The 12,652-nt window shown below is 49.4% G+C and overlaps 1 protein-coding gene across 1 annotated transcript in view; it reads left to right on the top strand.

Annotated features, from left to right (window-relative positions):
* TRAPPC9 (trafficking protein particle complex 9) overlaps positions 1 to 12,652 on the top strand; it is a 705,809-nt gene that overhangs the window by 208,013 nt on the left and 485,144 nt on the right. The window contains exon 15 of the mRNA XM_033202702.1: positions 1,535 to 1,659. Coding sequence (XP_033058593.1) covers positions 1,535 to 1,659 — 125 coding nt within the window. The remainder of the gene's footprint in view (positions 1 to 1,534; positions 1,660 to 12,652) is intronic.

The raw sequence follows: 12,652 nt of genomic DNA, 5'->3' as shown, positions 1-12,652 counted from the left end.
TACCTGTATGACAAACCTGCACATCCTGGACGTGTACTCTGGAACTTAAAAAAAAGAAAATTAAAATGAGGGCAAGCTTAGAAACTGTAAAGTGCCATACCAATGTGAGTCCACATCTTACCAACCTCACTTGCTACCATGTGCTCTTTTGTGTCTGCTGTTCCTTGTATCTTAAGCCAAAATTGGTATTAACGTGATTTCTTGCACAGGTTGCCTCTGGTGGTTTGTTCTCTTGGCCTGGTTTACGCTGGAAGTCTGTGATACTTGCCATACTCATAGGTAGGCTTCTCCCGCATGCCAGCTGGGTTCTGTCAGGGAGCTGCAGCTCCTTGAAAATAGCTCCTTAGGAGGCAGTATCTTTACGTTCTTGAGAATATATAAAACTGCAGTCAAATGACTCGTTCATTCCGCCAGGTCTTCTCTTCTGTTAAATGGTGTATCATGCAGAGGCCTTGGAGACCAGTGCAGACTTTGACATTTGCTCTTGAGTGCTAGGGGCAGGGGGTGAGCCCCCTTTCCTCAGGCGACTCTGCCTGCTGTATGGAGAATTGACTTAGGGAAAGGAGTGAAGGCAAAGGGGGAGGAGAGCCAGGAGGGTACCACAGGAGGGTACAGTGACTCTGAGTGGGTGCTGGCCACGAAAGCTATCCCTGGGCACACTCTGAGAGCTAGCAGGATTTCCTTTTGAGTTGGACATGTGACATGCGATGCAGAGAGGACTTAAAGATGATTCATGGGTTAGACTGATCAATCGATAGATAACGAGTAAGAAAAAAACCCAGGTGGCAGCGTGTGGCTCCTTGGAGGTTTAAGTAGGGTCTTGTGGCAGAGTGGTGGCTGCTTGAAGCTGGGTGAGGAGGTAGCACTTAGACTAAGGTCAGGCGGCAAGAGAGAGCTGGCCGCATGAAGGGAGGGGAACTCGTTCCAGCCCGAGGAGCGGCTCAGCGGAGGCTCATGGGAGAGATGGGCTCTGCATGGTCCAAATGCAGAGGGCAGGCCGGGCCTGGGCCATCACATCCAGGTGGTAAGGAGCTGTCCTTTTTAAGGAGTGATGCACTCTCAACTTCTACTTCGCGGATATGAGTGTGTGCTGATGGAGGACGCATCAGGCGGTTGTAACTGATATGAGATAGAATAGTCAGGACAGAAACTGGCGTGCTCCTTACAGTCACAGTTTCTGAACAAAATCCCCTCCATAAACAAAAACAAAAACCAAACCAGCCTAGGCAACATGGTGAAACCCCACCTCTACCAAAAATACAAAAATCAGCCAGCTGCGGTGGCGCATGCCTGAGGTCCCAGGCACTAGGGAGGCTGAGGTGGGAGGATCACCAGAGCCCAGGAGGCAGAGGTTGCAGTGAGCAGAGATTGCACCACTGCACTCCAGCTTGTGCGACAGAGTGAGACCCGTCCCAAACAACAACAACAACAATAACAACAACAACAGCAGCAGTAGCAGCAGCAGCAACAACACAAACAACAAACCCCAAAACCAAGCTGACATGTTACTTATGATTTTTTTCTTATTTTGTAGACGGAATCAGTGTGAGCGGCTTTCCGCTGTCCAGCCCTTTTCGGCAGGTCGTTCGGCCCCGAGTGGAGGGCAAACCTGTGAACCCACCCGAGAGCAACAAAGCAGGCGACTACAGCCACGTGAAGGTGAGTTGGCGTGGCAGGTGGCATCTGCCGCGTGCTGTTCGGGCTTCTGCAAAGCCTTTTCTGAAGCACAGCTTTGAGTCCTTTTCAGAAAGGAAAGGGTGTGTGTATTTGAAAGCTGGATTCTCAGTAGTTTTTGTTCTTGGACAATGTTTTGGAAAGCGGTCACAGTGAAGCTTGAGTGCATTGTCTGGTGTTGCAAACTCTTATGTCCTCGGAACACGGAGATTCCGTGGGCTGAATTCAGGCGTGCGGTGATTAAAGCAGAATCTCTCCTGCTGTTTCCCTATTCATTTGAAAAGTTTATTTATTGCATACTTATCCTCAATTCGGATGTTTACCCTGTACATTTTTCGTAATCTTTTGGCAACCCTTCCCAGTTGTTGGTTTGGAAGCCCCAAGGAAGCCAAGACAGATATGCCGGTCACAAGTGAATGTCAGTGCAAAGCTGCGTGCTGCGGGCTTGTGGGCCAGCATGAGCAGAGGTAGCTGCTGGCTCCATGGCGAGGCCCACACGAGTGCTCTGGGTTTTTGATTCTTCAGCACATGGGAAGCTCTGGCTGTTTGAGCCGTCCCAGGGACAGTGTGTAGAGCAGGGCCTAAGAGCTGTGACTGGGCCTAAGAGCTGTGACTGGGCTGCAGGTGGCAACGTCACTTTCAGGCATGCATATGTTCAGGACCAGCCTTTGGGATGCTGTTTACAGTCCTCACGCCAAATTTAAGAGGACAAGGACTGGTTAGGAACATCAGAATTGCTTGGTGAAAATGCCTGTGAGTCAGTGATACAATGGATTTTGAGGCATTGGGGCAGCTGTCACTCAACCAAGAGGAGGTGGAGGAGCGTGGGTCTGATGAGGTCATGGCAAGAGGGAATAGGCCAGTTCTCGTGGATGGGGGTCATGTCAGTGGATCGAACTTTGAAGAAGCTAGTTTTAGTGGAAGAGTCCTCTCCCCTTTCGAGCTCTGCAGTGAAGAAAGGGGTTGTTAATAGCGGGGAGTGCCCCGTTCCTGGAGAGCTTCTGTTTGCACAGCAGCTTGGTTACTGTGTTGTTGGGCTCTTGCATTAGCCAAGGGGACTGGTGTGGGAGAAGATTCCCAGCAGACGCAGCAGAGGCCCCAGTGTGCAACTGCACAGCACATGCACGGAGCCACCAGGTACAGGAGGTGCTGTCGGGTGGGCTTGAGGCAGGGAGGACTGGGGAGGTGGCTTTCTCCGAGAGCCCCTCGGATTTCACATCGCCTCCGGCCTTCTTGCAGCCGCATCCTCACTGCCTTCTGACTACGTGTTCAGGCCCTCCGGCATCATTATGTTTGTGCTGCAGCTCAGGCCCCCACTGTGTGGCTACACTCTGTCTGCTGTGGAGAGCAGCGACCGTTCCCTTTTCTCCATATCTACACACATGCTCCCCTCTTCGAGCTCTCAGAAAGGCTGCTGGAGACAGCGGTGACTTTGGAGTGGGGAGTGTTGGTGCGGGAAGGCTTATATCACACAGGGGCTCTCTGCTGCCTGCTGCTTTGCACTGAGCTGTTGTCTGGTTGGGGTACAATGGATCGGTGATCAGTTGCTGGTTTGGGAGTGAGACAGTCTATGGTGGGCAAAGGCTAGGCAGAGCAACGGAGCACCTCCTGAAGCCGCCAGCTTTACCTGTGCATGAGTCATGCGTTCCCCTTTCTTTGCATGTCTCATAATTTTTGTGGAAAGCTGGATCTTTTAGATAATGGATCGTAGCCAGTTGAGGCTGAGCCCCTGCCCTCCCCTGTTGCTGCGTGTTGCTGTTCTTCTTGTCTGTCCATCAGTTTGGAAACTTGCCTTGACTTATCTTCGTGGAGTCTGTTTTCCTCAGTGTGTGACGTCTCTGCTTTGTTGACGGTTTTCTCCTTCCTATTTTTACTGCTCACCTGGATTCTCAGGGCGGGTCCCAGGTGCCCCGGAGCTCTGTGGGCAGCCAGTATTTGACTAGAGGTTGTGCTGAACCACTTCAGTTCAGCAGGCCTTCCACTATCCTCCGATGGATCTGCATGTGCCTTGGGGATTGCTTGCAAACTTCAGGGCTGTTTCTTTGGTCTGAATTCACAAGGCCTCACATTGAGCGAGGACCAGTGGCTCCTGGGGGCCCTCTCTGGTTTGTCCTGAGCGTGTGGGGGCTTGTGCGTGTGCACAGCTGCCCAGGTTTCCGACGTTGTGGGACCAACAGGCTCATTTGCGTCCTGCATAGTAGCAGACCCATGACATGGAGACAGCAGGGTTTGCAGCGAAGAAAGAGTTTAATGACAGCAGGAAGCCACACGAGGAGGTGGGAGGAGACTCTTGAACCCATCTCCCTGAGGAATTTTGGGCTGCGGGTGATAAGGGGGTCGTGGAGGGTGAGGACCTGAAAAGCTGGGGTCAATTGGTTGTGGTGAGGGGAATGAAACATCAGGATGTGGAAACTGCATTCTTTGGTGAATTAACTCCATGAGGTCCCTCAGACACCTGGCAAAGTGGGGTCCTTCAGGCCAGCTGATGTCAGTAGTTACAGTGGTATGCAGGACCTGAAAGAATATCTCAAAGGGAAAACATAACGTTTTGTAATGTTCAAGTGGCTATCGATGAAGCTGTTAGGGGAACTAGGGTCTTGGAGCGGGGTCTGTGTGATTCTGGGGTAATTTAGGCACTGGCAGTGCTGAGGAAGCAGGTCAGGCAGGCTGCCCTCATGATGAACGCGGAGCACGCTGCAGGCTTTTTAATTTTCCCTTCTCCCCTTCCTTTCTTCCCTGATAAATTTTGTAAAGTTTATGGAAACTGTGTCACTGGGGTAACTAGGGTCTTACCAAAGCCTTCTGTGTTCTTTCATGCTCTGGCTCTTCCTATTGAATTTCTGGCGGGTCTGCTGTTTTACCATCTCCTACAACTACTTTTGTGACTTTAGGCCAGCTGCAGTGTCACCTTCCCTGCCTGTTTCCTGCTAAAATCCACTTTTTTTTTTTTTTTTCTTTTAATTTGAGACGGGAGTCTCACTCTGTCACCCAGGCTGGAGTGCAGTGGTGTGATCTTGGCTCACTGCAGCCTCTGCCTCCTGGGTTCACGCCATTATCCTGCCTCAGCCTCAAGAGTAGCTAGGATTACAGGCGTGTGCTACCACACCTGGCTAATTTTTATAGTTTTAGCAGAGATGGAGTTTCACCATGTTGACCAGGCTGGTCTCGAACTTTTGACCTCAAGTGATCCACCCGCCTCTGCCTCCCAAAGTGCTGGGATTACAGTTGTGAACCACCACGCCTGGCCTCCCACTGTTATTTTTGACAACAATCCTGGATATGTGTTTTCCACCCTCTGATCCAAATAAAGTCAGCCTCTTCTAGCAGGTAGCAGAGCAGCAGACAGTCTTCTGCCTGTCTCTCTTGGCCAGGTAGAACTTGTGTGCCAAGGAGTTGGGGGTAACGGGGCAGTGGAATCAGCCCCTGGCTAGAATGCCACAGTCACCCTTACTCTTCTCAAGATTAATGAGATTGTCATGAATAAATGCTTCTCAATTTGTTGCATGCCTTTGGTCAGTTTGAAAATCTTTAAATGGCTGTTCTTGACGACTTCGTCCGTTTGCATCTTTGCTTTTTGGGCAGAGTTAGCCAGGCTTCCCACTAAGGAATTCTGGAAATCCCACCCCTCAGACCTATTTACCTTCTAGTTATTCTTTCAGAGTTGGGGATAGAATGAAAAGTGCTGATTTGGAAAGATGTTCCTTTGGGCCTATTTACATCTCAGGTGTTGATTCCTAAATGCTGGTGGAGTAGTGGAGAGGTTCGAGTGTCGTGGTGGCGTCCTGCAGCTCTGCTGGTTGTTTGCTGTGAGAGCAGCTACGATTTTCTGTATAGATTATTGGCATGCTTTCGTCTGAGCATTTGAACTCCTTCTAGACGTTCGCCATGACTTTTTTTTTTGGAGACAGAGTCTCGCTCTGTTGCCCAGGCTGGAGTGCAGTGGCATAATCTCAGCTCACCGCAACCTCTGTCTCCCGGGTTCAAGTGATTCTCGTGCCTCAGCCTCTGCAGTAGCTGGGACTACAGGCGTGCACCACCATGCCCAGCCAATTTTTGTATTTTTAGTAGAGATGGGGTTTCACCATTGTTGACCAGGCTGGTCTCAAACTGCCAACCTCAAGTGACCTGCCCGCCTTGGCCTCCCAAAGTGCCGGGATTACTGGCGTGAGCCAGCGCACCTGACTCGCCATGGCATTGAAGACACTAGCTTGCTCACGAGTGGGGGCCCTTTCACCATCTGTGTTCCTTGTTACGGTAGGGATTCACTGGCTTAGGCAGGCCCAGGGAATTTTGGGGAGCAGGGGGATGTTTACACGTGTCTGTAAAGCGTTTTGACACAGCTGTAATGGTGTATTTATTTGTATTATGCTGTAAGTCCACATGCGGGGTTATGGAAGCTTTTATGGGAAAGGAGCCTCACTGGTGTCCCCTTCTGGTGCTACTCCTCATGCTTAGATCCTGCCAGAGGCCATCCACTGCCACCGGCACCCTCTCACTGTGCAGCCCATTCTCGTCCTCGGACTCCAGTCCCCACAGAGTTTACTTTCAGCCCCGTGCTGCTTCACGTCTTCCTTCCACCTTCCTCGTGCCATGCCAGACTTCCTCCCGAGTAGGAGTAGGACCTCCTCAAGGCCACAGAGGATGTCCTTGTTTTGCCTGGCCACCGCTGTATCACTCCATCCGTTTTGCAGTGCACCAGATGTGGCACTCTCCCTTAAGCCCCTGTGCCCCCGCCCTCTGGCCTTGAGCAGAGCTCCGGCATCTGGACAGCATCTGCATGCTGGCAGTGCTGACTGCAGAGCCCGGGTTCAGGCTTCCTTCTGACCCTCCCTTACTCTGCCTCTTTGCTCAATTAAAGCACAACGTATGTTGTGCTCCTGTTGTGGGTCAGTTACGGTGCTCCGGGGGGAGGGGACGCAATGATGGATTTCAGGGGCCTCCTTTTTAGGAGCCCTCGAGTTGGGGGCTGTCATACAAGCCAGTAACTCAGCCTTGTCCACTGAGGACAATGTTGAGCAGCGTGCCGTGTGACGCGGAAACGAGGGTGCATCATGGCGCTCTTGACTTCATGGAACTCCTGGGCTGGTGGGCAAGATACAAGTAAATAAAACAGAAAAAGTGGTTAGAATACAGGTGGTCCTCATTGCTATGGCTGCACAGAGGAAGTTGGGGAAGGCCTGTGAGAGGAAGTTGCGCTCAAATGGAGTATTGAAGGAAGACGAAACTGGGGTGAGCTAGCAGGCCAGAGTGGAGAGGGCATTCCCGAACCTGGGGCTGGCAGGTGCAGAGGCCCCTGAGGTCTGCGTGTGTACGGCATGCTGCTGCAGGCCTGCTGTCCTGAGTACAGGAGCACGGAGAGGGCTGAGAGGAGACAGGCCAGGCTGCCAAGGGTTTCAGAGGCATGCGAAGTTGCCTTCATTAGTTCCTTCCTTCACTTTGTGATCCACTCATACTTCTTTTGTGGGCCTCTCTCACATTTTAGGTATTCTGTTAGACAATAAGGGGATTTTTTCTTTTTCTCACAGGCTAGGCTCTTACAGTTTATGGTAAAATTTCAAAATCTAGGAGATACTCTTCACACTTGGTTGGGTCTTGGTGCCTGTGGCATGAATTTTGTTTTCTTCAATTGAGTGTTGCAAGAGTGAATGCACCGTTTTCCTTTGGAATCATTATAAATATATATAGATATAGATGAATGTTTGTACATGTATTTAAATGTAATGATTAAAATATCATTACCATTTACCGAGGAACTCTTGGATATCAGGCACTTGCATCTAAATGGTCCTTTTGGATTCCCACGAGAGCTGTTTGAGTAGGTGCTATTATCCTCTAAGGAGAAAACCAAGGCTCCTTGAGGTGATGTCGCACTGTCCAAGTTATCCACTTTGGTCTCTGTCAGTTACACTGTGACACCTTCTTCTGTCACTACACCTTTTCTGAATTTTACTTGTGGACAGAGTGCCAATGCCTCTGTATCCTGCCCCCAAGGCCTTTGATGCCTTCCCTGTGGACCATCAGTTCATCAGTTCTCTGTCTCATTGCTCCCATGCGACCCCCATCTGCCCTTGGGGGCCAGCCGCTTTCCTCGAGTGGCCTGGGCACCCTCCAGGGCTTTAATGTGGGAACTGAGAGTAACAGAGCGAACATTTGTGGATTGGGCTCTGTGGGCAGGGACTGTTTGGGTGCTTGCCATTCCCAAGTTTCCTCAGTCCCTGTAAGTATCTGTGAGGTGAGTGGGGAAACTGAAGTTTAGGGCAGACTTGCGCAGACGTGCCCAAGTTCACCGAGTCTGTGGCGGGTGGAGTGAATCTGTGTCTTTTCCTGTTTTTTTCTTTTTTTTTGGAGATGGAGTATCGCTCTGTAGCCCAGGCTGGAGTGCAATGGCGTGATCTTAGCTCAATGCAACTTCCACCTCCCAGGTTCAACCAGTTCTCCTGCCTCAGCCTCCCAAGTAGCTGGGACTACAGGTGCCTGCCACCATGCCCAGCTAATGTATATATTTTTTTGTATTTTAGTAGAGATGGGGTTTCACTGTGTTGCTTGGGCTGGTCCCAAGCTCCTGAGCTTAGGCAATCCACCTGCCTTGGCCTCCCAAAGTGCTGGGATTATAGGCGCGAGCCACCGTGCCCGGCGCCTGCCCTCTGTGTCTCTTCTAATAATCTTCATCCTGTGGTCCAACCCTTAAGGCGGACAGGATCTAATGGGAAAGGTCTGTGGAGGGCATTCCAGGCAAAGGCGCTGTGCCACCCATGGGAGGAGTGTGGGCGCGTCCTGGGTAAGAGGGAGCAGTTGGGTTTGCCTGAGCTCCGTCAGTGGCTAATGTGGTGAATTTCAAACCTGTGCAATCATGCGGCATTTTCTGGTTGTCGAGGTTTGTCTTCTGCGGGACGGCTGAGCCTCTCTGGGGACTGGAGCGGGAGCTGTGCAAGTGAAGTGGCTGACAGTGCTGTCTGTGGGGACGTCTATTGCTGTAGGGGCATCTGGCACCATGAGCTTGTTACAGAGCCCTTCTCCCCGAAGCAGGAATGATGTGATTTAATTGGAATCGTGCTAAACCTATAAAACTATCACCGAGGAATGGTGTAGTCATGGAAACAAGTAATTCAGTGAAAGCTGCTCCTAGGGAGCACCCTGAGAAGTGGGAAAGATAACATGTGTTTCTCAGGTTTTCCAGAAAGATGCCTTCCTCCATTTAGCTAGAGTGACTGTGTCTGTCCATGTGCATGACTGTCTTTCCTGCATGCCTTGGGAGGAATCTTCTAGGGCTGAAAATGGGGGCTTTGTGAATTGGATGCGCCTTAGAAACAATATTTGTGCAAGCCAGAGGAGACAGTCCAGCTTTCCTGACTCTCAGCGTCCCCCTCTGTAAAACTGAATGACAATGCTTCCTTCATAGGGTTGTTGCAAGGCTTAAATGATAAAAGAGCCTGTCAGGGGAAAGAAAGAAGGCTGGACCAAGTCAGGAAATAATTCACTGGGACTTCATTCTTGTTATGTAAGGAGGAAAATGAGATTTGGTCAGTGAGTCCAGGTCAGTCACAGTCCTGCTGGTTGTTAACATCAAGAGCAGCTCTGGACCAGGCAGGGGTGTAATGGCCTCTGGAACAGCTAGGTGTCGGGTCCCCTGAGTGGCTGGGAGTCTGGTCTTTGCCCAGATCAACTGTGGACCTTTGGCCAGGTACTTAGTGCTGCCTAGTCTGGCTTCCCCCAGCTGCAAAGCCAGGCTAGTGTCTACCTTTTGAGTTGGATATGACGTGCATAAAACATGTCATCGTGACCAGAACATGGCAGGGGCTCCATTGAGAGCCCTTCTGAGAAGGGCCCAAACTTGGTGCCCACATCACGGGCTGGGGCTGCAGAAATGCCGGCAACAGGAGGCTTTTCCCTGAGTTGGACTGTGTGCCGTGTGTCACAGCACACCCCAAGTAGTGCTGTGTGTCACTGGAGGTACCCATGGCTTTGCCTGTTGAAGGCATCCAACTTACTCACAGTCTCCAGAGCTGCATAGAGATGTGGGAGCCAGCTGAGACTTGGAGGATAAAGCATTCCAAGTGGCTGGAACGACTGCGAACAGTCAGGAAGTTGACACCAGTGTGGATGGCTGCAGCCATTTGTCATGGTGTGCTCTCTGGCTCTAAATGGATTCCATTTCCCTCCATGCGCAATACTGCTCTGTAAACACTCCACACCTGCTTAGAGCTTGCTGGAAAGCAGTTTTGAAATACTAACAAAACCATTTTGCCAGGAGGTGCGGCCAGGCCTCCCTTAAGCTCTGTGCACAGTTGGCTTTGGCAAGCCTCTTGGTTCATGCTCCCCCTTGTCAGCATCTTTTCTCTTAAAATTTGAGCAGCTAGGTGTAATAGCTGTAGCTTCATTCATGGGCAGCTCCCATGGGAGCCAGGGGTTGTGCTTCAACTTTAAGAAATTAGAAAAAAAATGTCGATTAAACCCAAAGTCAGTAGAAAAGGAAAGATCAGAGTGGAAAACAATGAAATAGGAAACAAAAACCCAACATAGACAAAGCAACCCAAAGCTTATTCTTGGAGAAAAATTAATGAAATTCATCAGCTTCCAGCCAGATTGATCATAGAAGACACAAATTAACAGTATTAGAAATGAGAGAGCTGGCATTACCACAGATTTTATAGATATTAAAATGATAAGAATATATGATAAAAACTTTATGCTAATAAATGTGAAAACTGAGGTGATGTGACAGATTCCTTAGAAGACACAAAATACCGATCAATGCTTACACACAGAAATAGACAACCACAATAGACATATCCACTTAGGAAACCGAATGTTTTGTTAAAACCTTCCCATATAAGATCATGAGGGCTCAGAAAGAAAATCGAAATGGAAAATATAATAAAATAAAAAAGTCAACAAAAAAAGAAGATCAGAAAGTAAAAAAAAAAACAGCTTTTTGTTTTTTTCTCTGTCACCAGGCTAGAGTGGTGCAGTGGCGCCATCTCAGCTCACTGTTACCTCTGCCTCCTGGGTTCAAGCGATTGTCCTGTCTCAGCCTCCCGAGTAGCTGGGATTACAGGCGTGCACCACAACTCCCAGCTAATTTTTGTATTTTTAGTAGAGACGGGGTTTCACCATGTTGGCCAGGGTGATCTTGATCTCTTGACCTCATGATCCGCCTGCCTCAGCCTCCCAAAGTACTGGGATTACAAGTGTGAGCCACCATGACCGGCCAAAAAAAACTTTTTAAAAAGACAAAAGAAAAGAAAACCTTTCCCCTAGAGGAAATTTTGGGTCCAGATGGCTTTACTTATACATCTTACCAAACACTTTATGGAGAAATAATATGAAATCTATGTAAATTCTTCTTTCAGGAAACCTGAAAATGAAAGAATACTTCTTAAGTCATTCTGTGAGGTCAACATTTCTCTGATACCAAAACCAGGCAAAGAGATTATGGGGAAAAAAATCCCCAAAGAACAAAACCCCAAGCACTACAGACCAGTATCCCTCCTGAACACAGATGCAAAAATTTTAAGCAAAAATTGAGCATCTACTATCTAACCCTATTAGGAAAATATTGACTGATTGGGGTTTATCTGGGGAATGCAAGGTTGGCTTAACAAGAAAACCTGCAAATGTAATTCTCCATATTAGCAAACTAAAAATGGAAAACTATGTATGCCATCTCAAGAGACAGAAAAAGCATGTGATAAAAACCCAGCATCTATTTAGAATGAAAACTCTCCGCAAACTAGAAACAGAAGGGAGCTTCCTCTACCTGATGAAACACATTTATCAGCATTGGGTAGCTACCCATGTCCTTCATGGTGAGAGGTGGCCTGTGCTTGCCTGAGGCCAGCCATCCGCACCTGCTTACTCGGCTGGACAAGGCATGCCTTCTTGCATTCCTGGCCCTGCGCTCAGGCTCTTTGTTTGGCTGGGCCTTCTTGCTCACTTCCTTTCATTCCTGGCGTGCTCCTCAGTCCTCCTGGGTGAGCTCTGAGGTCACCTGGTCTGCTGAGCCTTCCTCCGCAAGTGGCTTACCCAGAGTCAGGCCTCTGGGTCCTGTGTCCTCGCCTGCTGTCTGTTCCCTCCTAGATGGTAGCACCTCCCACACTGTTACTGTTGTCCTTTGCTTATACTGCTGAGCTCCCTTCACTGTAAGTGCCTCATGGCCATGGGCTTGTGACGCGTGCCTTCTGTAAACATTTCTTTTTTTTTTTTTTGAGACAGAGTCTCGCTCTGTCGCCCAGGCTGGAGTGCAGTGGCCGGATCTCAGCTCACTGCAAGCTCCGCCTCCCGGGCTTACGCCATTCTCCTGCCTCAGCCTCCCGAGTAGCTGGGACTATAGGCGCCCACCACCTCGCCCGGCTAGTTTTTTTTTTTTTTTTTTGGATTTTTTAGTAGAGACGGGGTTTCACTGTGTTAACATTTCTTGACCTGGATATTCCAGACAGTGAGGTCAGACAACCCCTCTCCACAGGGTTGCCTGGAGATTCTCTTCATTAGTGAGGCAAAGCAAGACAGTAAGGTATGTTTTATCTCATTCGATCAGAATAAAGCTTACCTTTGGGTTTTTTGGGATCTCAACAACATTCAGATACGTCGTGTAAAATATGTTACTTTAGCTTTTAAAATAAAGGATTGTGGGATGTTTATAAAGTTTCTATATACTTTCAATAATTTTTTTCTTTTTTTTTTTTTTGAGACGGAGTCTCGCTCTGTCGCCCAGGCTGGAGTGCAGTGGCCGGATCTCAGCTCACTGCAAGCTCCACCTCCTGGGTTTACGCCATTCTCCTGCCTCAGCCTCCCAAGCAGCTGGGACTACAGGCGCCCGCCACGTCGCCCGGCTAGTTTTTTGTATTTTTTTTTTTTAAGTAGAGACGGGGTTTCACCATGTTAGCCAGGATGGTCTCGATCTCCTGACCTCGTGATCCGCCCGTCTCGGCCTCCCAAAGTGCTGGGATTACAGGCTTGAGCCACCGCGCCCGGCCCTATA

Source organism: Trachypithecus francoisi, unplaced genomic scaffold (assembly GCF_009764315.1).
Source record: "Trachypithecus francoisi isolate TF-2019V2 unplaced genomic scaffold, Tfra_2.0 Lachesis_group7, whole genome shotgun sequence".
Taxonomy (NCBI): Eukaryota; Metazoa; Chordata; class Mammalia; order Primates; family Cercopithecidae; genus Trachypithecus; species Trachypithecus francoisi.
The sequence above is the reverse complement of the archived record's forward strand: the minus strand, read 5'-3'. Positions and strand labels throughout refer to the sequence as shown.